This window comes from Bufo gargarizans, chromosome 2 (assembly GCF_014858855.1).
Source record: "Bufo gargarizans isolate SCDJY-AF-19 chromosome 2, ASM1485885v1, whole genome shotgun sequence".
NCBI lineage: Eukaryota > Metazoa > Chordata > Amphibia > Anura > Bufonidae > Bufo > Bufo gargarizans.
This window is the reverse complement of record NC_058081.1, coordinates 497,642,114-497,665,801: the sequence shown is the minus strand read 5'-3', so window position 1 is coordinate 497,665,801 and position 23,688 is coordinate 497,642,114. Positions and strand designations below refer to the sequence as shown.

Here is a 23,688-nt window from a genome sequence, read left to right as displayed (position 1 = left end):
GAATGGGAGCACTGAATGGCACCGACTCCGGGCGCTGGAACTACTGGTGAACAGCTAATCCGCAGGGGTGCAGGGTGTCGGATCCCCATTGATCATACAGACGTGGACAAAATTGTTGGTACCCTTTGGTCAATGAAAGAAAAAGTCACAATGGTCACAGAAATAACTTTAATCTGACAAAAGTAATAATAAATTAAAATTCTATAAATGTTAACCAATGAAAGTCAGACATTGTTTTTCAACCATGCTTCAACAGAATTATGTAAAAAAATAAACTCATGAAACAGGCATGGACAAAAATGATGGTACCCCTAGAAAACACAGAACATAATGTGACCAAAGGGACATGTTAATTCAAGGTGTGTCCACTAATTAGCATCACAGGTGTCTACAACCTTGTAATCAGCCATTGGGCCTATATATATGGCTCCAGGTAATCACTGTGTTGTTTGGTGATATGGTGTGTACCACACTCGACATGGACCAGAGGAAGCAAAGGAAAGAGCTGTCTCAAGAGATCAGAAAGAAAATTATAGACAAGCATGTTAAAGGTAAAGGCTATAAGACCATCTCCAAGCAACTAGATGTTCCTGTGAGTACAGTTGCACATATTATTCATAAGTTTAAGATCCATGGGACTGTAGCCAACCTCCCTGGACGTGGCCGCAGGAGGAAAATTGATGACAAATCTAAGAGACGGATAATCCGAATGGTAACAAAAGAGCCTAGAAAGACTTCTAAAGAGATTCAAGGTGAACTTCATGCTCAAGGAACATCAGTGTCAGATCGCACCATCCGTCGTTGTTTGAGCCAAAGTGGACTACATGGGAGACGACCAAGGAGGACACCATTGTTGAAAACGAATCATAAAAAAGCAAGACTGGAATATGCCAAACTACATGTTGACAAGCCACAAAGCTTCTGGGAGAATGTCCTGTGGACAGATGAGACAAAAATCGAAGTTTTTGCCAAGGCACATCAGCTGTATGTTCACAGACGAAAAAATGAAGCATATCAAGAAAAGAACACTGTCCCTACTGTGAAACATGGAGGAGGCTCTGTTATGTTCTGGGGCTGCTTTGCTGCGTCTGGCACAGGGTGTCTTGAATCTGTGCAGGGTACAATGAAATCTCAAGACTATCAAGGAATTCTAGAGAGAAATGTACTAGCCAGTGTCAGAAAGCTTGGTCTCAGTCGCAGGTCATGGGTCTTGCAACAGGACAATGACCCAAAACACACCGCTAAAAACACCCAAGAATGGCTAAGAGGAAAAAATTGGACTATTCTAAAGTGGCCTTCTATGAGCCCTGACCTCAATCCTATTGAGCATCTTTGGAAGGAGCTGAAACATGCAGTCTGGAAAAGGCACCCTTCAAACCGGACACAACTGGAGCAGTTTGCTCATGAGGAGTGGGCCAAAATACCTGCTGAGAGGTGCAGATGTCTCATTGACAGTTACAGGAAGCGTTTGATTGCAGTGATTGCCTCAAAAGGTTGCGCAACAAAATATTAAGTTAGGGGTACCATCATTTTTGTCCATGCCTGTTTCATGAGTTTATTTTTTTACATAATTCTGTTGAAGCATGGTTGAAAAACAATGTCTGACTTTCATTGGTTAACATTTATAGAATTTTAATTTATTATTACTTTTGTCAGATTAAAGTTATTTCTGTGACCATTGTGACTTTTTCTTTCATTGACCAAAGGGTACCAACAATTTTGTCCACGTCTGTATATTAATAAACTTCCTGAAGATAGGCCAGCAATACCAAAATCCTGGACAGCCTCATTAAGGCCTCATGCAGACGACCGTTCCGGTTTTTTGCGGTCTGCAAATTGCAGATCTGCAAAACACAGAAGCCGCCTGTGTGCCATCCGCAATTTGCGAAAACGGAACAGGCGGCCCATTGTAGAAATGCCTATTCTTGTCCGCAAAACAGACAAGAATAGGACATGTTATTTATTTATTTTTTGCGGGGCTACATAATGGAGCAACGGATGCGGACAGCACACGGTGTGCTAATACAATATATCAATCGGCACTGCAGTTTGAAGTAGAGTAGCGGTGCACGTGTCTCAGGGCCGGCGTCCCTTGTAGATAAGGAGAAAAGAGATCGGCACTTGCTTGTTTAGATAATCTTGCTGTGATTTATTGTCACTGGAATGTGACAATAAATCACAGCAAGATTATCTAAACAAGCGAGTGCCGGTCTCTTTTGTCCTTAGCACACGGAGTGCTGTCCGCATCTTTTGCGGCCCCATTGAAGTGAATGGGTCCGCACCTGAGCCGCAAAAACTGCGGCTCAGATGCGGACAAGAATAACGGTCGTGTGCATGAGGCCTAACAGGTAATCTCAGGGAGTCTTCGCGGAGGAACAATTTTTCTGAGCTGATGCACAACTTAGAGGGAGCAATAATATCAAGCCCTGGATTTCATCTGAGTTTTCTATTTAATAGTAATAGCATCTTGTATTTATTTTGCCTTACTTCAGTCACACCCAGAGCTGCATTCACAATTCTACAATCTCTATCTCTCTATCTATCTATCTATCTATATAGAGAAGAAGAAGCCAAAGGCGGAAGGTGTTGGGCTGGGGACTACCACTAAGGTACTGTTTACACTGTGTATTGAACCAGTTTACTATCAGGCTCCATTCACACATCCGCAATCCCATTCCGCATTTTGGGGAACGGAATTGCGGACCTATACATTTCTATGGAGCCGCACGACGTGCGGCCCCGTTCCGGAATTGCGGAAAAAAATAGAACATGTCCTATTCTTGTCCGCAATAGCGGATAAGAATAGGAATATTCTCTTAGTGCCGGCAATGTGCGGTCCGCAAAATGTGGAACGCACATTGCCGCTGTCCGTGTTTTGCGGATCCGCAGATCCAAAAAACACACACGGATGTGTGAATGGACCCTTACTATGTTCCACTATGGAATAATTACTTATGTACAGTATTAGCATTCGCACTTCATTGTTATGTATTGTTCCTAGTGATATGTCGCCCTTGGTGCATATTCGCGTCCCCTATTATACTGTACTTTGCTTGTTTTGAATTGCTTTGTGTAATTTAATAAAGTTGTTAGCGATGTGTATGTGATTGGCATGCAGTGCTTTGGTTTATAGAGTTGTGTATTATGTGGTGGCACATGCGTCTTTGCTATATGCCACTGTTTAGGGTAACTGGTATACATGTGGGGTATAGGACGACCCCCTGCTCTGTGTATGTGAACAGAGCGGCTCCTAGAGAGTGGGACTGCAGTGTGACTGACAGTTTGGCTCTCACCTACCGTTATGTCCCTGTGTTGGGAGATCTCAGCACACCAGTATCAGCATTATAGTGCAGTATTTACATGACAATTGGCATAATTAACTGGCTGATGACAAGATGCTATTATATTCTATACAAAATGGGGGGGTGTAGTACGTCATAAGAATTTACCCAGTGAAGACCCGCAGAAAGTGGCCTCCAGTGTATAGCTGTTCTGAATGCCCATTTTCCACATGACCACGCGGCCCGTTCCTTCCTTGTTCCTCTGTACTTGGAACTTGCAGGCTGAAAAGGAAAACTGAATGGGACATTCGTAAGGATGTGCGTTATGCCGTAAAATAAATGGCGGTGGGTGCTCATGTGGGGGCAGACTCTGCACGTCTTCCTGCTGCAGTTCTTCTTTGAGAAAGATTATACTTAGTAGTGAAATGGATTTTAGTGAAGTCCAGTTTTCTACCCCTAAAAATGTTTGCAAGGTGTGAAGACAAAAATTAAATAAAATGTGTAAAAATAGGACGTGCAGTATGATATACAATGGTTGAGGGAGATTTTAAAAAGAGGCAGTCGTCACTGGAAAACTAGGTACAGAGGGTGAGATTTAGAGAAATCAGTGTAAAGGAAAACTGGCTTAGTTGCCCATAGCAACCAATCAGATTCCACCTTTCATTTTCCAAAGGAGCTCTGAAAAATGAAAGGTGGAATCCGATTGGTTGCTATGGGCAACTAAGCCAGTTCTACTGTACACCGGTTTGATAAATCTACTCTAGTGTCCTGTGGGGCTAGCTCCACTGAATGTAATGATAGCTTTTACTAAGCAATCTGTTTGGGACTGGATTTGGGACTTTAAGGCTATATCTGCACATATTGCAGATTACATACGTTTTCTCTGTGTGAAAACTGCAGCGTAATACAGTAACAAAAAACTGCATGAGATTAGGCACTGGGTTATTGGTGTTTTTATAAATGGAACAGAATTTGCCTTCAAAAATGCTTGTTTTTGGCTACATTCACATGACCGTATCCGTCCACACCTGTCCATGGGGTATACCTGGCATTGCAGCAAAGATTCCCTGAAGAGACTGGGGTTGAGCTGCAACACCACACATAACTTGCTGACTGCCATGTTTTTTTCAAGGGCTCATGCACACCAATGCATTTTTTGTCTGTGTTCGTTCCTTTTTATTTGCGGCCTGTATGCGGAACCATAAAAGAAATGACTCTGCGTCTGCTGCACATCCGTATGGCTACATGTACGTTCCGCAAAAAAATAAAACATGTCATATTATTGTCTGCTTTACGGACAAGGATATAACTGTTCTATTAGGAGCCGGACATTCCGTTACGCAAAATGCGGAATGCACACAGACGCTATCCGCGTTTTGCAAAACAATCGTCGTGTGTATGAGCCCCTAATCCTGTAAACAATTTCACTATGGTGCGAGATCTACCATCTCCCTAAGGCCTCTTGCACACGAACGTATTTTATTTCTGTGTCCCTTCCGGTTTTTTTGCGGACCGTATGCGGATTCATTCACTTCAATAGGTCCGCAAAAAAAAAAAAGCCAGAAGTTACTCCGTGTTCATTCAGTTTCCATATGTTTGTATGTCTGTTCCGAAAAAAAATAGAACATGTCCTATTATTGTCTGCATTACGGATAAGGATAGGACTGTTATATTAGGGGCCAGGGGTTCCGTTTTGCAAAATACGAAATGTACACGAACGTCATCCATAATTTTTGCAAATCCGTTTTTGTGGACCGCAAAATACATATGGTCGTGTGCATGAGGCCTGTGATTTTTTTTTTTAAACACCATTGTGACTAAATCTAGACACAGCCTGTGCCTTTGTGCCCGACTTGTGCAGTGTGTTCTGTTTTGATATTTTTGGGGAAATAGTGTTTTGAAGCATCAGATTTTTTAGATTTTTTTTGCATGGCTTGAGTCTTTCTACACTCTTTCCTCAATCTGATGTAATTTCCTATTTAGACCTGTATAGAAAAATATAGTGTTACAAAAAAATAGCATGCAAAAATGTCGACAGCCGACCAAAGCATGTGGCATAAAAAAAAAAAAAAAACACCATTGACCCAAAAAAAAAATGCACCTAAATGATCAAAAATACCACCACAAACAAAAAAAATGCAGGTTTGTGCTCTTTAATATTTCCCATAATATTCCATAGATTCTGGAGCTTATTGCCCAAAAAAAAGCCAGAAAAAATTTGTGAACCTAGCCTTAAGAAACTGTGCTATATCCTTAGATGGCCTCCAATGATTACCTTGTCGGGGGAGATCTTGCTGAGCATTAACGGGAAGATGCGCTCGCACAAGTAACTTTGGCCGCCATTCTGGCCACCCCTGCCTTTACACCCGTACATAAAGACATTTTGCTTCCTGCTGTGTCCATGCATGTCACAATAAAGCAATATCTCCCGCTCTTCCATCACCCTGTGAGAAAGGAAAGTAGAGGAACCAAGTTACAGAAGCACATTGACCATGTCATGATTCAACAAATCAGGAGTCCGCACAAACTGTGTGCCTGCCCACACAGTATATAACTACTGTAATACTGCCCCATGTACAAGAATATAACTACGTTCAGGGGTTTTATGCTGTTTTTGAAGCCAAAATCAGGAGTGGGTCATTAAAAAGCAAAAAGTATTAAGGAAAAATGCTACTACTCCATTTTTTTAAATCCACTACAAGTTTTGGCTTCAAAAACCGCATCAGGGGCCCCAGAACTAGGGTGTGCCCTGAGGGAAGAAAGGGTGCAACCTCCTTTCACTGTACAGGCCTGGTGAGAGGGAAGCTACTGTGATTGACTTTAACAAACAGAGCCACTACCACTCCCAGCCTCTACTCCGACTCCTGGCCGCTGCAGGAGAAAAATGAACATTAGATGTACAGTGGATATAAAAAGTCTAAACGCCCCTGTTAAAATGTCAGGTTTCTGTGCTGTAAAAAAAAAAGAGACAAAGGTAAATAATTTCAGAACGTTTTCCACCTTTAATGTGACCTATAAACTGTACAACTCAATTGAAAAACAAACTGAAATCTTTTAGGTGGAGGGAAGAAAAAAAAAACCTAAAATAATGTGGTTGCATAAGTGTGCACACCCTCTTATAACTGGGGATGTAGCTGTGTTCAGAATTAAGCAATCACATTCAGAATCATGTTAAATAGGAGTCAGCATACACCTGCCATCATTTGAAGTGCCTCTGATTAACCCCAAATAAAGTTCAGCTGCTCTAGTTGGTCTTTCCTGAAATTTTCTTAGTCGCATCCCACAGGAAAAGCCATGGTCCACAGAGAGCTTCCAAAGCAGCAGAGGGATCTCATTGGTAAAAGGTATCAGTCAGGAGAAGGGTGCAAAAGAATTTCCAAGGCATTAGATATACCATGGAACACAGTGAAGACAGTCACCATCAAGTGGAGACAATATGGCACAAGTGACATTACCAAGAACTGGACGTCCCTCCAAAATTGATGAAAAACAGAAACTGGTCTGGGAGGCTACCAAGAGGCCTACAGCAACATTAAAGGAGCTGCAGGAATATCTGGCAAGTACTGGCTGTGTGGTACATGTGACAACAATCTCCCATATTCTTCATATGTCTGGGCTATGGGGTAGAGTGGCAACACAAAAGCCTTTTCTTACGAAGAAGAACATCCAAGCCAGGTTACATTTTGCAAAAACACATCTGAATTCTTCCAAAAGCATGTGGGAAATGGTGTTATGGTCTGATGAAACCAATCAATTGAAGTTGAATATGGATTATTCACATATAATCACTCACATAAATCTTAGAAATCGTATTTTAGTGATCTGGATAAATTAAAACTTAGCTTTTATTATAGCTCTATAAGATAAATGAGATTTTGTTCCTCAAGTTGAAAAGAGGTAGGTAATTACAGATTGCTCGCAGTGTCCCATAGTCTGACGGGACTTTTACTGAGGGCAACGATAAGATGTCCACGATGACAAGGAATGATGCAACTGGTGTACTCGTACAGTGATGCCCCAAGGCCTAGGCAACCAGAGAGGTGTACATTAGCATCCAAACCGCAGGATAGTCAAGACGTTGGCACACATTTGCGCCAGCATCTAACGCATCAAAGATGGACATATGACAAGTGTTTCACAACAAAAAACATATGCACGACGACAAACACAACACAAAAAATGACATGGATGCAAGAAAATCCGTGTTAGACATTGTACACTGATGCATCCACAGCATAAAGGTGCACGGCGGCACCGCTTCAAAAAAAACCACCAGGTGTCCTACCGTACAGGTTTTAGGTACTCGGGACACCTCTTTTCTTGGGTCTTTATCAGGCAGGGTGGTCCGTTTGCGGCAGTTAGAGGATACTGTAAAGGGAATAGAAATGAAGATTTTCTTATCCCTAATTGGCCCTCGCAGCCCTAGAATAAACCTCTAAATCTAGCCACGAGGTGTCCCACTAATTGGGCCTCCGTCCGGAACCTAACCCTGGAATTGTGGTCCCTATAAGGCCCTAAATGGATCCCTACATGCACGTTTCTGGGGTAGGGGAGTAAACCCCTCCTCTCATCAGGGGATATGATTTCTATGGGCCAGAAAATACGGCTTTATTTGCCAAAGATAGACAAGGGCAAATACAGAGAAGAAGAAAGAAAAAGAGGGCCACCAGAAATGGTGGCTCTCCTATAAAGTGAAGCGCACAGGTAGGTGCGCGACAGGCAACGGGAATAAGGGAGAGGGGACAGATGAAAAAAGCTCCCTCCCTTTTAACAATAAAGTGAAGCGCACGGATAGGTGCACAACCAATATAGCGGTGAAGATAGAGAAGGAGGACAGATATAAGCGCCCCTTGTCTTCCTCTAGTGCACAGGTTGGTGCCGCAGGCATATATATTACCGGGTCTGGAAGTAAACGCGTCCTCTCTTTTAAAGGCTCGCGCCGAGATGTCGACACGTCGCGCGCCATGATGACGTCAGCCGTCACCTGGTACAGCGGCTGACGATGATGACGTTTTGCCCTTACTTTGCGTGTCATACCCGCACGCCATATAGACGCTGAGCATGCGTAATGGGACACGCACATTACATATTCCAATACCATTGCATCGTGGCTTGAATAAATATATCCAGGCCACGATGCGCAAAGGTAATTGCCAGGATCCAGTAAGCAGCCTCTATGGGGCAATATTCATATCTGTGTTATACCAGTAAACCATCGTACTGGCAACTTCGCTCCCATAATTGGGCTACAACCTAAAAAGTGCTGTTGTTTTGCTTGTCTATCATTAATCAAATGCTGCCATAAACGACATACATAAAAAGAAAAAGAGAGTATACAGAGAGCGCCGAACAAAGTAATACATATTGTGCTGGCGCACACTATAAACCTACAAATACAAAAATACGGACAAAGCATAAGTGTATATTTCGTCCGTATATACGGGCGTATTGATATATAGGCTCCGTATGAGGGTGCATCTGTGGGCAGCGGAACATATGTCCGACAGATGCACTCAAATAACCCTGATATGGGTGTATAACATGAATTATTTGGTGGTATTTTTTGCGGTCTTGTTAGTCTCATTTTCCAACAGTGGTCAGCAAAAAGTGACACAAGGCAGTTAGTGGGTACTACGTGCTATGTCACCCATACAGCCGAGATTTAGTAAAGCAGGGTGAGGCAGTATTAGGTATTTATTTAATTAGATCTGTATTAAGGACAGAAATCCTGAAGGGGAGGTATTCTTAGAGGAAGCAGCCAAAGTGGAGAGATTCGTTCAAACCTTTGGGGGATACCGTGTCCAGTTGGAAAGTCCAACGTGCTTCTCGTTGAAGTAGGAGACGGTCCCAATCGCCACCACGTATTGGTGGTGGGATTTTGTCAATTCCAATGGCTCGAATGCAATTTGAATCTCCACTGTGATGTTCATTAACATGTCGGGCCACTGGGGTGTCGCGTTCATTCGCGATATCGCCCAGGTGTTCTCCCAGACGTCTACACAACTCCCTCTTGGTTTTGCCGACATATTCGAGTCCGCACACGCATGTGATCTTGTAGATGACACCGCGTGTGCGGCAATTGATAAAATCCTTAATGATGAATGACTTATCTAAATTCGAGCTATGAAAGGTCTTACTGCTCTGTAGGATTCTGCAAGCTACACAGCCACTACACCTATAGCAGCCGTTGATCTTGCGATCCAACCACGTCGCTGCTTGAGTTGCCGGGGTGTAGTGGCTGTGTACCAGCATATCCTTTAAGCTGCTCCCTCTCCTGAAGGTAATTTGTAGGTAATTAAAGATGACTTTGTTGATCTCCGGGTCCATCAATAGGACAGGCCAATGTTTACGGAGGACATCCCTAATCTGTCCTGACGCAACGTCATAATCCCTAATCTGTCCTGACGCATCGTCATAAATCTTCTTTTCCGTCTCCTCCTTTCTAGTTTTGGGTACTAGGAGGTCGGACCGCCTTGCTGTTAATGCGGTTCGATACGCTTGTTTAAGAACCTCATTGGGATATCCCCTATCCAAAAACCGATTTTGTAGGGCCTTAGCTTGGTCGACGAACTCTGACTTGCTGGAACAGTTGCGTCTGAGGCGCAAATACTGACTTTTTGGGATCCCTCTTTTTTGGGAAAAGGGATGGCCACTGTCCCAGTGCAGTATAGAGTTCGTCGACGTCGGCTTCCTATAGATAGTGGTATCGAGTTCATTAGAGCCCCCTCTGGATATCTTGATGTCCAGGAATGCCAAGCTGTCAGAGTTGGCCTCAGAGGTAAAACGTAGTCCTACCGTGTTGGTATTGAGTCCAAGGACAAAATCAAAAAAGGAATCTTTCGTGTCATTCCAAATGACAAAGATGTCGTCTATGTACCGTGCCCACATAAGTATGGGCCCGGTACATGACGACATCGCATCCCCAAACACTGTGGTTTCCTCCCACCAGCCCAGGAGCAAATTGGCGTAGGACGGCGCACAGGAACATCCCATCGCCGTGCCCCTGAGCTGGTGGTAGATCTTGCCATTGAAGAGGAAGAAATTGTGTGTCAATAGGAATTCCAGTAATCTGAGCACAAATCGACTATGGGCCCTGTACTGAATACCTCTTGTATTCAAGTAATACTCAACCGCCTTAAGCCCTTCCTCGTGTGGGATCGAGGAGTACAGGGCCTCAACGTCTATGCTGCCCAGAACACTCTCCTCCTCAATAGTCACACCATCAATCCTCCGCAGAAGATCCATACTGTCACGAATATAGGACGGGAGACATACAACAAAAGGCATTAAGATTTGATCTATATAGACGCCAACATTCTGACACAAACTATTAATTCCTGACACAATTGGACGACCTTTAACAGGACTAGTCCCCTTGTGGATCTTTGGAAGGCTATAAAATGTAGCCATAGTCGGGTTCCGTGGGCACATAAATTCAAATTCCTCATCTGAAATGATTTTTTCTTCCTTTGCCTCTAGCAGAATTTTCTTTAGCTCCCCCAAGAAAGCCACTGTGGGGTTATGTGTAAGCACAGTATACTTATTTTTGTCATTAAGAAGTTGTTGACACATGTTAACGTAGTCGAGGGTGTTGAGGATCACAGTGTTACCACCCTTATCTGAGGGTTTTATGGTAACACTGGAGTCTCGCTTAAGGGACTGTATAACATTCCATTCCTCCATAGAATAGTTGCGACTTGGGGAGGATGGTCGAATATTAGAAAAGTCCCTGCAGACTAGCTGCAGAAAGACGTCTAGGCAGGAGACTTCGGCTGCCGGTGGCATCTTTTTGCTGCTATTCCTCAGGGAAGTGAAGGGGCCCTCCCCCTTGTTCTCACAGGGGGTGTCGGATAGACCAAAAAGTAGTCTCACATCCTGAAGCATATCGGGTGGAATGCCCAAGTCCCGACAGCTTCGCTTATCCGCATTGAGATGGAATTTATGCCACCGCAACTTGCGGATAAAAAGATGGAGATCTTTAACCCATCCGAATCTATCAAACCGGTGTGTCGGGACAAAGGTAAGTCCCTTACTGAGAACTGTCATCTCTATTGTTGTAAGGGGACGCTGAGACAAATTGATTACCTCTGGGCCGCCCCTCCCTGAGTGTTCGGTCGATTTCTCAATGGGTATGGATTGGTCTGGTCTAAAAAAATCAGACGAATGGCCTGTGGGGTAGCTCCTACCTCTACCTCCTCTTCCTCTTCCTCTCCCTCTCCTCTGGGTGTTTTTGTATTTGCCGCGATTCGGCCTAGTGGATTGTTCTCGGTTGCTATCTGAAATGTCAGTTTCCGAGGTGGACAATTCGGACACAATATCCTTACTGATTGGTCTCTCTGTAAGAACACAGTAGGCTTTATTCTCTTTGAACTCGGAGAGATCTCGATTAAACTGCCGGTGTTTTCTTTCACGTAAGTAAAATTGATATTTTTCCACCGTGGTCTGAAGTAGTTTCTCCTTATTTGTAAAATCCGGGTCCGAAGAGAAGGACTTTGTTATTTCAATTTGGTTTTTTAGCTTGTCACCTAAGCCCGCTAGTGAGGTTTTCTCCTCCTCCAAGAGTAATTTCATAAATTGCAGTGAGCTAGAGGTGGCAAGCTGTTCCCATCGGGAGTTAAAACCAGTGCTTCTTTGTTTAAGGACCGGAGTTAACGAAATTCTCAGACCACGTGGAACTATACCGTGTTTAATGTAATTTTCCAGACTCTGGACTTCCCACCAGCTGGAAATATGATCTTTATAAATTTTATTTAACTCCTTAAATGCTGTTTTAAATGAAGGGGTAAATTGCTTTTGTACATATACCTTCTCTGAAAATACCTCTTTTGCCTCATCCAGCCAGGAGTCAGTATTAAGGCCACATGTCAAAAAACCCGCCATACCACAGATTAGTACAATCAATTGAAGTTGAATATGGATTATTCACATATAATCACTCACATAAATCTTAGAAATCGTATTTTAGTGATCTGGATAAATTAAAACTTAGCTTTTATTATATCCAGATCACTAAAATACGATTTCTCTGATGAAACCAAGGTTGAACTTTTTGGCCATAATTCCAAAAGATATGTTTGGCGCAAAAACAACACTGCACATCACCAAAAGAACACCATACCCACAGTGAAGCATGGTGGTGGCAGCATCCTGCCAAGGGGCTGTTTTTCTTCGGCTGGAACTGGGGCCTTAGTTAAGCTAGAGGGAATTATTAACAGTTCCATATACCAGTCAATATTGGCACAAAACCTTCAGGCTTCTGCTAGAAAGCTGGACATGAAGAGGAACTTCATCTTTCAGCATGACAACGACCCAAAGCATACATCCAAATCAACAAAGTAATGGCTTCACCAGAAGAAGATTAAAGTTTTGGAATGGCCCAGCCAGAGCCCAGACCTGAAGCCGATTGAAAATCTGTGGGGTGATCTGAAGAGGGCTGTGCACAGGAGATTTCCTCACAATCTGACAGATTTGGAGCATTTTTGCAAAGAAGAGTGGGCAAATCTTGCCAAGTCAAAATGTGCCATGCTGATAGACTCGTACCCAAAAAGACTGAGTGCTGTAATAAAATAAAAAGGTGCTTCAACAAAGTATTGGTTTTAGGGTGTGCACACTTATGCAACTATATTATTTTATTTTTATATTTTTTCTTCCCTCCCTAAAAGATTTTAGTTTGTTTTTCAATTGAGTTGTACGGTTTATAGGTCACATTAAAAGGTGAAAAAAGTTCTGACATTATTTATCTTTGTCTCATTTTTTTTACATCACATAAACCTGACATTTTAACAGGGGTGTGTAGACTTTTTATATCCACTGTAGTGTCCTGGAAAAATTCTATTAATATTCAGAGTATGACTTCAGTTCACGAACAATCCCCTAGTGATAAAATGTCTAGCATTATACTAGTTACATTGTCTTCAATAGGGGACAGTATTATACTTATATTCTTGTACATAGGAGGCAGTATTATAGTAGTTACCGTATTTTTCGCCGTATAAGACGCACTTTTTCTTCCCCCAAAATGGGGGAGAAATGCCCCTGCGTCTTATACGGCGAATGCAGTCAGTTTTACATCGCTGGCAGCGATGTAAAGAGAGCGAGGACTCGGGGAGGGACTGGTAGGAGGAGCTGGGGCCGGCAATAGCGGCGGGGCGGTGCAGTCACTGTACTAAAGGCCCGCCCCGCCGCTCCGGTGCACTAATAAAATATGTCATATTCAATGAATGGTTATTAAATATGCCCCTTTATGCCTAATAGTACCTTAAATCCTAAGCTCATCCGTACAATGCAGGCCGGGCGGGCGGCAGCGTAACTCCCTGATGTCACGTGCCTGCGCCGCCTACTTTATGAATGAAGCAGGCGGCGCAGGCAAGTGACGTCAGTGAGTGACGCGCTGTGCCGGCTGCCCGGCCTGCCGGCATTGTACTGAAGCGCTTAGGATTTAAGGTACTTTTAGGAATAAAGAGGCATATTTAATAACTATTAATTGAATAAGACATATTATATTAGTATACAGGAGCGGCGGGGGATCTGTGGATGGCACAGTTATGGGCTGGGAGGGTCTGTGGATGACACATGTATAACCGTGCCATCCACAGATCCCCCCCTGTAACAGTGCCAGCCACAGATCCCCCTGTAACAGTGAAAGCCACAGATCCCCCCATAACAGTGTCTGTCATCCACAGTTCCCCCCTAACAGTGTCCGTCATCCACAGATCCCCCCATAACAGTGTCCGTCATCCACAGATCCCCTCATAAGTGTCCGTCATCCACAGATCCCCCCCATAACAGTGTCAGTCATCCACAGATCCCCCCATAACAGTGTCCGTCATCCACAGATCCCCTCATAAGTGTCCGTCATCCACAGATCCCCCCATAACAGTGTCAGTCATCCACAGATCCCCCCATAACAGTGTCCGTCATCTACAGATCCCCCCATAACAGTGTCCGTCATCCACAGATCCCCCCATAACAGTGTCAGTCATCCACAGATCCCCCCATAACAGTGTCCGTCATCCACAGATCCCCAGTAATAGTGCCATCCACAGACCACCTAGTTCCAAACCCACCAAACCCACAGCACACCTTTTGGTTAAAAATATTTTTTTTCTTATTTTCCTCCCCAAAAACCTAGGTGCGTCTTATACGCCGGTGCGTCTTATACGGCGAAAAATACGGTATATTCTTATATATTCGAGGCTGCATTATAGTATTTATATTCTTGTACATAGGGGGCAGTATTATAGTAGTTATATTCCTGTACATATAAGTCAGTATTATAGTAGTTATATTCTTGTACATAGGGGGCAGTATTATAGTATAAATATTATTGTACATAGGAGGCAGTATTATAATAGTTATATTCTTGTACATAGGGGCAGTATTATAGTCGTTATATTCTTGTACATTAGGAGACAGTATAATAGTTATATTCTTGTACGTATGAGGCAATATCATAATACCGTATATACTCGAGTATAAGCCGACCCGAATATAAGCCGAGGCCCCTAATTTTGCCCCCCAAAAATGGGAAAAATAATTGACTCGAGTATAAGACTAGGGTGGGAAATGCAGCATATGTGGGGGATCTGTGGAGGACGCTGTTATGTGGGGGATCTGTGGAGGACAGTGTTATGAGGGATCTGTGGAGGACACTTATGGGGACCTGTGGATGGCACTGTTATGGGGTGGATCTGTGGAGGACGCTGTTATAGGGGATATGTGCTATGACACATAGGGCCATGAGGGGGGGGGGCAGCATAAGACATATAGCATCTTATGCTGGTCCCCCTCATGGCCCTATGTGTCCCCTCGTGTCCTAAACTGCGCACATAACTGCCTTTGCGTGTAAAGTATGTTACACCTGTGTAAAACAATCTCTCTCCTATTGATAACAGGTCCGGCCTCTGTACTCACTGTTACGATGAATGCACTACAGCTAGCGGGAGCTGGCTGGCCGGCACGTGACTGACATCACTTAGTAACGCTCCTCCCACTTCAGGAAGCAGGAGCGTCACTAAGTGACGTCATTCACGCGCCGGCCAGGGCCGCTCGCTGCAGTGGCATTTTCGGGTCGGCCAAATCGTCTTATACTCGAGTATATACGGTAGTTATATTTTTGTACATAGGAGGCAGTATTATAGTATTTATATTCTTGTACATAGGGGCAGTATTATAGTATATATAATAGTTATATTCTTGTATATAGGGGCATATTATAGTAGTTATATTTTTGTACATAGAAGGCAGTATTATAATAGGTATATTCCTGTACATAGGGGGCAGTGTTATAGTAAACTTGAAAAGAAAGTTCATTCCAGCTTCTGGATAAAACAATGGAATCCTTTATTGAGAAATAGTCATAAAATCTAGGTATGCTAAACACATAGTGCACAGAAAAATAGAACACCCTTAGGCTGCATGCACACAACCGTATATGGGGTCCGCAAAAAAACAAAACAAAAAAAAAAAAAAACAGAACAGGCATGGAAACAAACAACCTTTTGTGTGAATGTAGCTTTAGTTGTAGCAAGGTGGTGTGAATACTGGTGCTGCTTATATCAGAGGTTAGGGCAGAGCTGAATTCAATTAATAAAAAAATGTAATACATGTGTGACAACAGCTCGCAGTGAATGACCCCCACTAACCTCAGATACAGCAGTAAACATAGGAAAAACTAAAAAAACTAAAACTTATGAGTTATTTTGAAAGTAAATATTTATTTGGCAACACTAACCCCTTTGCTCGGTGGCTGCTCTGGAATGTTCGCTACATCGATGACCTGCTGTTTATATGGTGTGGCGATGTAGCGGTCTTACCGGAGTTCATCCATTTCCTGAATAGTAACACTCTTAGGGCTCATTCACACGATCGTGGTTTGGTTTCGCATCCGAGACGCATTTTTTTGCAGCTCGGGTGCGGACCCATTCACTTCAATGGGGCCGCAAAAGATGCGGACAGCACTCGATGTGCTGTCCGCATCTGTTGCTCCGTTCCGTGGTCCCGCAAAAATTATGTCATTTCCTATTCTTGTCCGTTTTGCAATTTGCGGACCGAAAGAGGGTTTTTGTAAATTGAAATCCCAAAAAGTGATATGTTCCTGGTAATGGTAATCAGTAAAGCTAAGGTTAAGAGTGTTACTATTCAGGAAATAGATGAACTCCGGTAAGAACGCAACATTGCCACACCATATAAACAGCAGGTCATCGATGTAGCGAACATACCAGAGCAGCCACCGAGCAAAGGGGTTAGTGTCGCCAAATAAATATTTACTTAAAAAAATCATTTTTTTTTTGTTTTTCCTATGTATACTACTGGTTGTGTCTGCTGTATCTGAGGTTAGTGGGGGTCATTCACTGCGAGCTGTTGTCACACATGTATTACATTTTTTAATGAATTCAATTCAGCTCTGCTCCAACCTCTGATATAAGCAGCACCAGTATTCACACCACCTTGCTATGAATAAGGCCCCTTTTACACGGGTGAGAATTCCGCATCAGGTAAACGCCTTGCACCAGCACTGAATCCGGACCCATTCACTTCAATGGGGCTGTGCAGATGAGCAGTGATTTTCACGCATCACTTGTGCGTTGTGTGAAAATCACAGCATGTTCTATATTCTGCGTTATTCACGCAACGCAGGCCCCATAGAAATAAATGGGGCTGCGTGAAAATTCTTGTACATAGGAGGCAGTATTATAGTAGTTATAGTCTTGTACATAGGGAGCAGTATTATAGTAGTTATATACTTGTATATAGGGACCTTAGATTGTGAGCCCCATTGGGGACAGCTTGATGCTAATGTCTAAAGTGCTGCAGAATATAGTAGTGCGATATAAGTGCATAAAATAAAGATTCAAAAGGAAGTTTGCTTAAATAAGTGACAGTACTCAAACTGACCACTAGAGGGTGCTAGGAAACAACACAGAACATTGAGCAGTCACAATGCACATCCTCTTTTTATGAATTTTAGATACGGACAATATTTTTTTTTGTGTAGCCATTATCAGATGAAATAAGCTTTGCTGTGTAAATGTAGAGCTGAATGCAGCATGACTGACAGCACCAGACAGACCATTATAGGCAATCAGCTCCACAATGAGAGATTTAGGCTGTTGAAGTGGAAGGTACATGAGCAGAGATGGAGTCTTTATGTTATCAGCAGGTGTTATCATTACTGTAATAATTAATTTTATCTCTTATCTTATGCATTAAGTATTGAAAAAAAGCTTCCATCATCCAACATCAAAGATGGAAAGAAAATGACAATGTGACTGCCAGAGCTGATTGAAGATAGTGATGCCTTATAGTGAACTGCCTGCTACAAACCCAAGGGAAACTATAAGGTATTTGAATTTCCCCTGTGATCCTGTCCTTGGTAACTTTTCTGATTGAACAGTATTTACCTTATAATTTCCATATTGTCACAAGATACCCTGGGGCATATTCAGAGTAGCTGGACTAGGTAGACAGGAGAGACACTGCAGCAACTTCCAGGTGAGATCCACTGTAGAGTGAAGTAGCAGGGTTGTATAAAGGGGCACATTAGGGTGCTCTGTAGGGTGCCGCACTGCGGGTGGGAAGAGTAGGAGTGTAATATTGTGAGCTACTGGGGCTGATTACAGTACTAACTACAGGCAGTTGTTTTCACTCTGCATTTAAATATTATTTGATCTTATATGGAGGTATTTTGACTCCTTATGGCGATATTATCTGATCTTTGTATGGTGGTACTATTTCGACTGCATGGCAATATCACTTTATGTTGGTTTGGTAATAGTATTTGGAGGCTGTATGGCAGTATATGGTTGTATTATTTGCTTTGTATGTATACAATACTAGAATTTGAACACTCTGTAGTAAAATGATATCAGCACAGTTTAATACTGCTTGGGCACTGTGACGGTACTTGTTGGGCTCTGTATGATGCCAATTCTGTCTGGTAGTATTATTTGTCCTCTGTATGCCGTGTTATTTGAGCTCTGTAGGACAGTGTTATTTTGGCTTTATTGGGTGGTAATATTTATATGATAGCATTATTTGAATGCTGTATGGCGGTAATATTAGGACTTGTGTAGTATCAGTGTCAGTACAGCCCTGGAGATTATCCATTCAGTGACAAGAAAACACAAGCATGTCCTGGGCTCTGTGGCTCTGCTTTACTATCGGGTTTTTTACCAATCCTGCTCACTAATATATAACATTTTGGTGCAGTGATATACTGCATCTGCCAGAAATCACAATGATATCTGACTGATTACCTTGTCTATATAGCGAATAATATTAAATTCAGCAGTTTATGGAGTATGTTCACCCCCTACTCCAGTACCCATTACAGTGTCTATACCTGCACCTCAGATAAACATAATTAGCGTGACAAACTGATTTTATAAAATGTGAGGACCACTTATTTCTGATAGATTGATAGATAGATAGGAGATAGAATATCACATAGATAGATGGATAATATATTGGATACATAAATAGATTAGACATATAGATTACAAACAGATAGATAACCAGCATGATGTTTGTATGTTCTCCCTGTGTTTGCGTGGGTTTCCTCCGGGTTCTCCGGTTTCCTCCCACACTCTAAAGACATACTGATAGGGACCTTAGATTGTGAGCCCCGTTGGGGACTGTGTGATGCTAATGTCTGTAAAGTGCTGAGGAAAAATATCAGCGTTATATAAGTGAGTCAAATAAATTAACAGATATAAGGGAAATAGATGATAGTTATGAGATGAATAGATAAAAGGACATATTAATTAATTTTATGCACTCATATAGCGCTAACATATTCCGAAGTGCTTTACAGACATTAGCATCAAGCTGTCCCCAATGGGGCTCACAATCTAAGGTCCCTATCAGTCTGTCTTCAGAGTGTGGGAGGAAACCCACGCAAACACTGGGAGAACATACAAACTCCATGCAGATGTTGTCCTTGGTCGGATTCGAACCTAGGACCCCAGGGCTGCAAGGCACCAGTGCTAACCACTGACATATGAGATAGTTAGTTATGAGATGAATAGACACATGCAAGATAGACATACATGAATCAATCGTTAATGTGACACTTAACATGTTAAAGGGCTTCTGTCACCCCACTAAAGTGTTTTTTTTTTTTTTTGGCTAGTTACATTCGTTATAGTGCGATATATGAGAATATAATGTTGTTACTTACTTTCATGCGGCCGTTTCTTGAGAAAACGAAGTTTTATAATATGCAAATCCGGTCTCTACCAGCAAGTAGGGCGTCTACTTGCTGGTAGCCGCCGCAAAAAACCGCCCCCTCGTCGTGTTGATTGACAGGGCCAGCCGCGATCTCCTCCTCCGGCCGGCCCGGTCAGTATTTCAAAAATCGCGCGCCTCTGTTCATTCGGCGCAGGCGCTCTGAGATGAGGAGGCTCGTCTCCTCAGAACTCCCTCAGTGCGCCTGTGCCGATGACATCACCGAAAGAGATGACGTCTTCTCTTTCGGTGATGTCATCGGCACAGGCGCACTGAGGGAGTTCTGAGGAGACGAGCCTCCTCATCTCAGAGCGCCTGCGCCGAATGAACAGAGGCGAGCGATTTTTGAAATACTGACAGGGCCGGCCGGAGGAGGAGATCACAGCTAGCCCTGTCAATCAACACGACGAGGGGGCGTTTTTTTGCAGCGGCTACCAGCAAGTAGACGCCCTACTTGCTGGTAGAGACCTGATTTGCATATAATAAAACTTCGTTTTCTTAAGAAACGGCCGCATGAAAGTAACTAACAACATTATATTCTCATATATCGCACTATAACGAATGTAACTAGCCAAAAAAAAAAAAATCACTTTAGTGGGGTGACAGAAGCCCTTTAAATACACAGAAGATGCTCCATAATTATAAGGAGGTCCATGCCTCTTAATAACTTTGGTTCATCTAAGGAGGTCTGTGCAGCAGTAAATAAAATCTAAGCCAGTAAGCAGTTGGTATAGGTTCCTTTTGTAATTTAACCCAGTTTTGTGGATCAAATATTGTTAACTTTGTCAGGCAGTATAGGCCCCACTCACTTCCTGCTAATTTTTTAGAAAAGTGGTGAGCTTGCATAAGAGGAGAAAAAGATGTAAATTATGCACAAAATTGTTTTTTGCCAAAATCTACAAAAAAGGGGACTCATAAATGCCCCCTCCCCTCAGAGTATTTAATGCATTAGTGTCACAATAATGTTTGCTACATCCATAGACAGACAGATATATGGAAAGATGTAATAGACACACAGACATAAACCACTACTCTTACCGTTTGATCATGTTACGGGTGAACCATATAGATGGGAATGAATCCTTCAGTCTAGACTTATAATTGCGATTTAAATCTCGTCCGGCAAGAGAGCACCGATAGTTTCCCACAATCACCCCATCTGGGTTTAACATGGGCACCACCTTGAAGACAAAGTTGTCTCTCAGCAGCTGGGCATCACTTCTTGAGCTTAAAATGTAGTCCAAGAAACCTTTCATCATCCAAGAGCTGTTGGTCTCACCTGGATGAACCCTGGCTGTCAGTATTACAGCCTTCTTCTTCTTGGGTTCCTCAGTGGCCAGAGAGGGGTTGGTGATAGTCAATACATATACAATGTTACCAGCCAAGGAGTGGCACAGGACCCGAATCTTACAATACCTGGACCGTTTTGGATCATTGGCTATCTCGGCCAAGTAATCTTGGAGGTTAGAGTATGTATATGGATAACAGTGGGCAAAGTAACAGATGTCTCCACTGTGTGGGAACCTGAAGGTCCAAGAGAGGGAGTAGTATGATTGTCCTTCTCTGCCAAAGCTGTTCTTGTAATACTTGATCTCATCCCCGATCCTCTTCCAACCAATGTGTTGGGTGTTGGCATCAGTCTCGGAGTACATGAGGGGACGCATACCATGGTTGTAGAGACTTGTGGGTTTCCTGAAGTTAATGATGGTAAATCGGTAAGGGATACCAGCCTTTGTGTTCTTCACTCGAAAATAGTACCACTGGGTGTGGCGGTCAGTGTAAAGGTCAGTTCGAAGGATCAACTGGTAGTCGTAGTCACCACTGTAAGAGGACCATAAAAAAAATCAGCTCAAGGGTCATTGTTTTGTGTAGATGGGATATCTCTCACCAATCTTAAGGTGATGGCATATTGTGGCAAGGAAGGCTTTATAATAATTTACCTTAAAAATAGAAAAGCAGAGTAGGGCTTAAAATGTCCTGCAACTTTGGATTGAAATGCTGGTAAGTAAGTGTAACATGATCAATCTGGGACAATTCGTAACTTACGCTACCACATAGTGCAGTACTCCAGAACAGGGTACTTGCAAAATGTTATTTTTATGTATTGTTATTTAATTTATTGTACAACCCAGTATAGTTTTGTATGGATCTGTCACGGTGGGGAGTGGGGGGGAAACGCCCCACCGTACAATGTAAAAGGGATAGGGGTAGCAGCTAGGCCAGGCTGCCAAGAAAAGGGAGCTGGTCACCTCCTATAGCATCCCTAAATCTGGCCCTGTTCTCCTAACTGTATGAGCCGACCCTTAAGGTAGGAGGGCCCATACGCTGAAAACCTCAGACCCCTGAAATCCCTGAATGTCCCTGAGGTTAGGAGACAGGGACAAGAGACAACCAGGTTCATCCAAGACACGGATGAACCAGAGTCTCCACAGGCCTAGCAGCAAAGGGAAAACACACCAAATAGGATGACCAGGGTAAGAACACCAGAAACTTACCTGCCGCAGCCACCACGACTGGAACCCGTGCATAAGTACAGGTGCCCACACACCAAATAGGACACCGTACAAACACCACACACAGGAATCCAGAATACCTGATACCGCCTGGGTCCCATAGAGCAAGGTGCACGGCAGCCCCCAGGCAGCACTGCATCCAAACTTATGGTTCACCCCTCCGGGAAACCAGCCCTCTTTCGGAGGTATCAACATACCAGGTAACGTGCAGGGACCAACACCAGCCCAGACATGTAACAACCAACAAAAAGCTACACACACCCAGAACATAAACCCACACCACACATACAACAAGTGAGGGTAAAGGTACAAGGAGGGTACAAAAGAGAGGACAATTTATGTTCCATAAGGTGGCCCTCAAGGACTGGGCTTGAACACCCTGGCAAGGAGCAAAGCTCCAACACCAAGCAAGGCTGTAGTACCACTGCACCCAGCCAGCAAGCCACAGGTTTATATCAAGCCTGCGGCCACACCCAGGAAACACCTCAATCCCCACTAGCCAGAAGATTAACCCCTTGCTCACCAAACAGCAGGGAGGCACACCTTAAAGAGGAAGGGCACGTGCAAACCACAAACTACACATTGCCCCTGGCAACCAGTCTGCACGGCAACTGTGTCACGGTCAAACACCAATATGACCGTGACACTGCCCCTGCAGGAACCAAGGAGGGACTATGGTCAGTGCCTAGCTCAGTTAGTGTGTGTTAACTGAGGAAGTGAGAGAAGCTAATTGTGCTCACTCACCAGTAAACTATGCCTGGCTTTCAGAGTATCATCATCTCTGAACAAGAAAGTAATTGTTATCCAAAGGTACTTCATAAAGAGAAAAGAAAGTACTAGAAGGTCAAAAATCTGCATGGCTGAGCATCGGAGTCAGTAAGGTATTCGCTGTTTAAGGCTGTTAGAGACTTACCTGCAGTGAGAGGAACATTGCTAAAACACCTGTCACTGTCATGGTCTGGCCCACAATATCTGAATCCTGTTTCTGAGAATTACAGCCACCATTGTAAGAGTAATATTGCCAGCCTTAGACTCTGCAGAGAGAGACTTTGGAGAGATAGAGGAAAGGAGTACTACAATCCCCATCATAGCCTATACGCATACATTACTATATAGAAAGATTTGCACAGTCAATTGTTTTGAACTGTGTTTTCATACCATTGGATGTACTACAGCTCCCATGCTGCACGTTAGTAAAGAGAGACTTGTTAGTTTTCTATAACTGGCTTGGTTAGCATTCGACAACCACAGCACCTGCATCTCCTGCCTTGCACCCATACAACAGTCATAACACCAAGGGCACCCGAACTACCATCAGGCAGGAGCCCTTTATTTCCCTGGGTGTGCCTCAAGGAAAGAAAGGCTGTACCAATCACTGCCTTGGCCTTAGGGATTTTCGGTGTGAATAATTACCAAGAATAAGAACCAAATAACAGTACAGCACAAAACTACTCCTCTAGCAGAACCAGATACCAGAGTGCAGTGCTAAATACTGCCACCCGACCCACAGTATGAATTGGTATTATCATCCTGATGACGGCACTATCACTGAATTCAGGAGGGCGCCTGCGGCCACTGGCCAGGTACATAAGTGCTTGATGCTCTTACATTAAATAATGCTGAGAGCATCTGATCCTTATGCACCTTGCTGACGACCAAGAGGAGGA

The 23,688-nt window shown here is 43.3% G+C and overlaps 1 protein-coding gene and 1 long non-coding RNA gene across 4 annotated transcripts in view; one reads left to right on the top strand and one right to left on the bottom strand.

The window, feature by feature from the left end:
• The window catches only part of AGBL3 (AGBL carboxypeptidase 3), a 167,990-nt gene that overhangs the window by 65,243 nt on the left and 79,059 nt on the right, over window positions 1-23,688 (bottom strand). For both annotated transcript variants that reach the window (XM_044281214.1, XM_044281215.1), the window contains 3 exons: window positions 20,547-21,329; window positions 5,557-5,725; window positions 3,450-3,576 (listed from right to left, as the gene is read on the bottom strand). In XM_044281214.1, coding sequence (XP_044137149.1) covers window positions 3,450-3,576; window positions 5,557-5,725; window positions 20,547-21,329 — 1,079 coding nt within the window. The remainder of the gene's footprint in view (window positions 1-3,449; window positions 3,577-5,556; window positions 5,726-20,546; window positions 21,330-23,688) is intronic.
• The window catches only part of LOC122928416, a 42,494-nt gene continuing 36,091 nt past the window's right edge, over window positions 17,286-23,688 (top strand). For both annotated transcript variants that reach the window (XR_006387884.1, XR_006387885.1), the window contains exons 1-2: window positions 17,286-17,404; window positions 17,494-17,623. This is a non-coding gene — a long non-coding RNA (uncharacterized LOC122928416). The remainder of the gene's footprint in view (window positions 17,405-17,493; window positions 17,624-23,688) is intronic.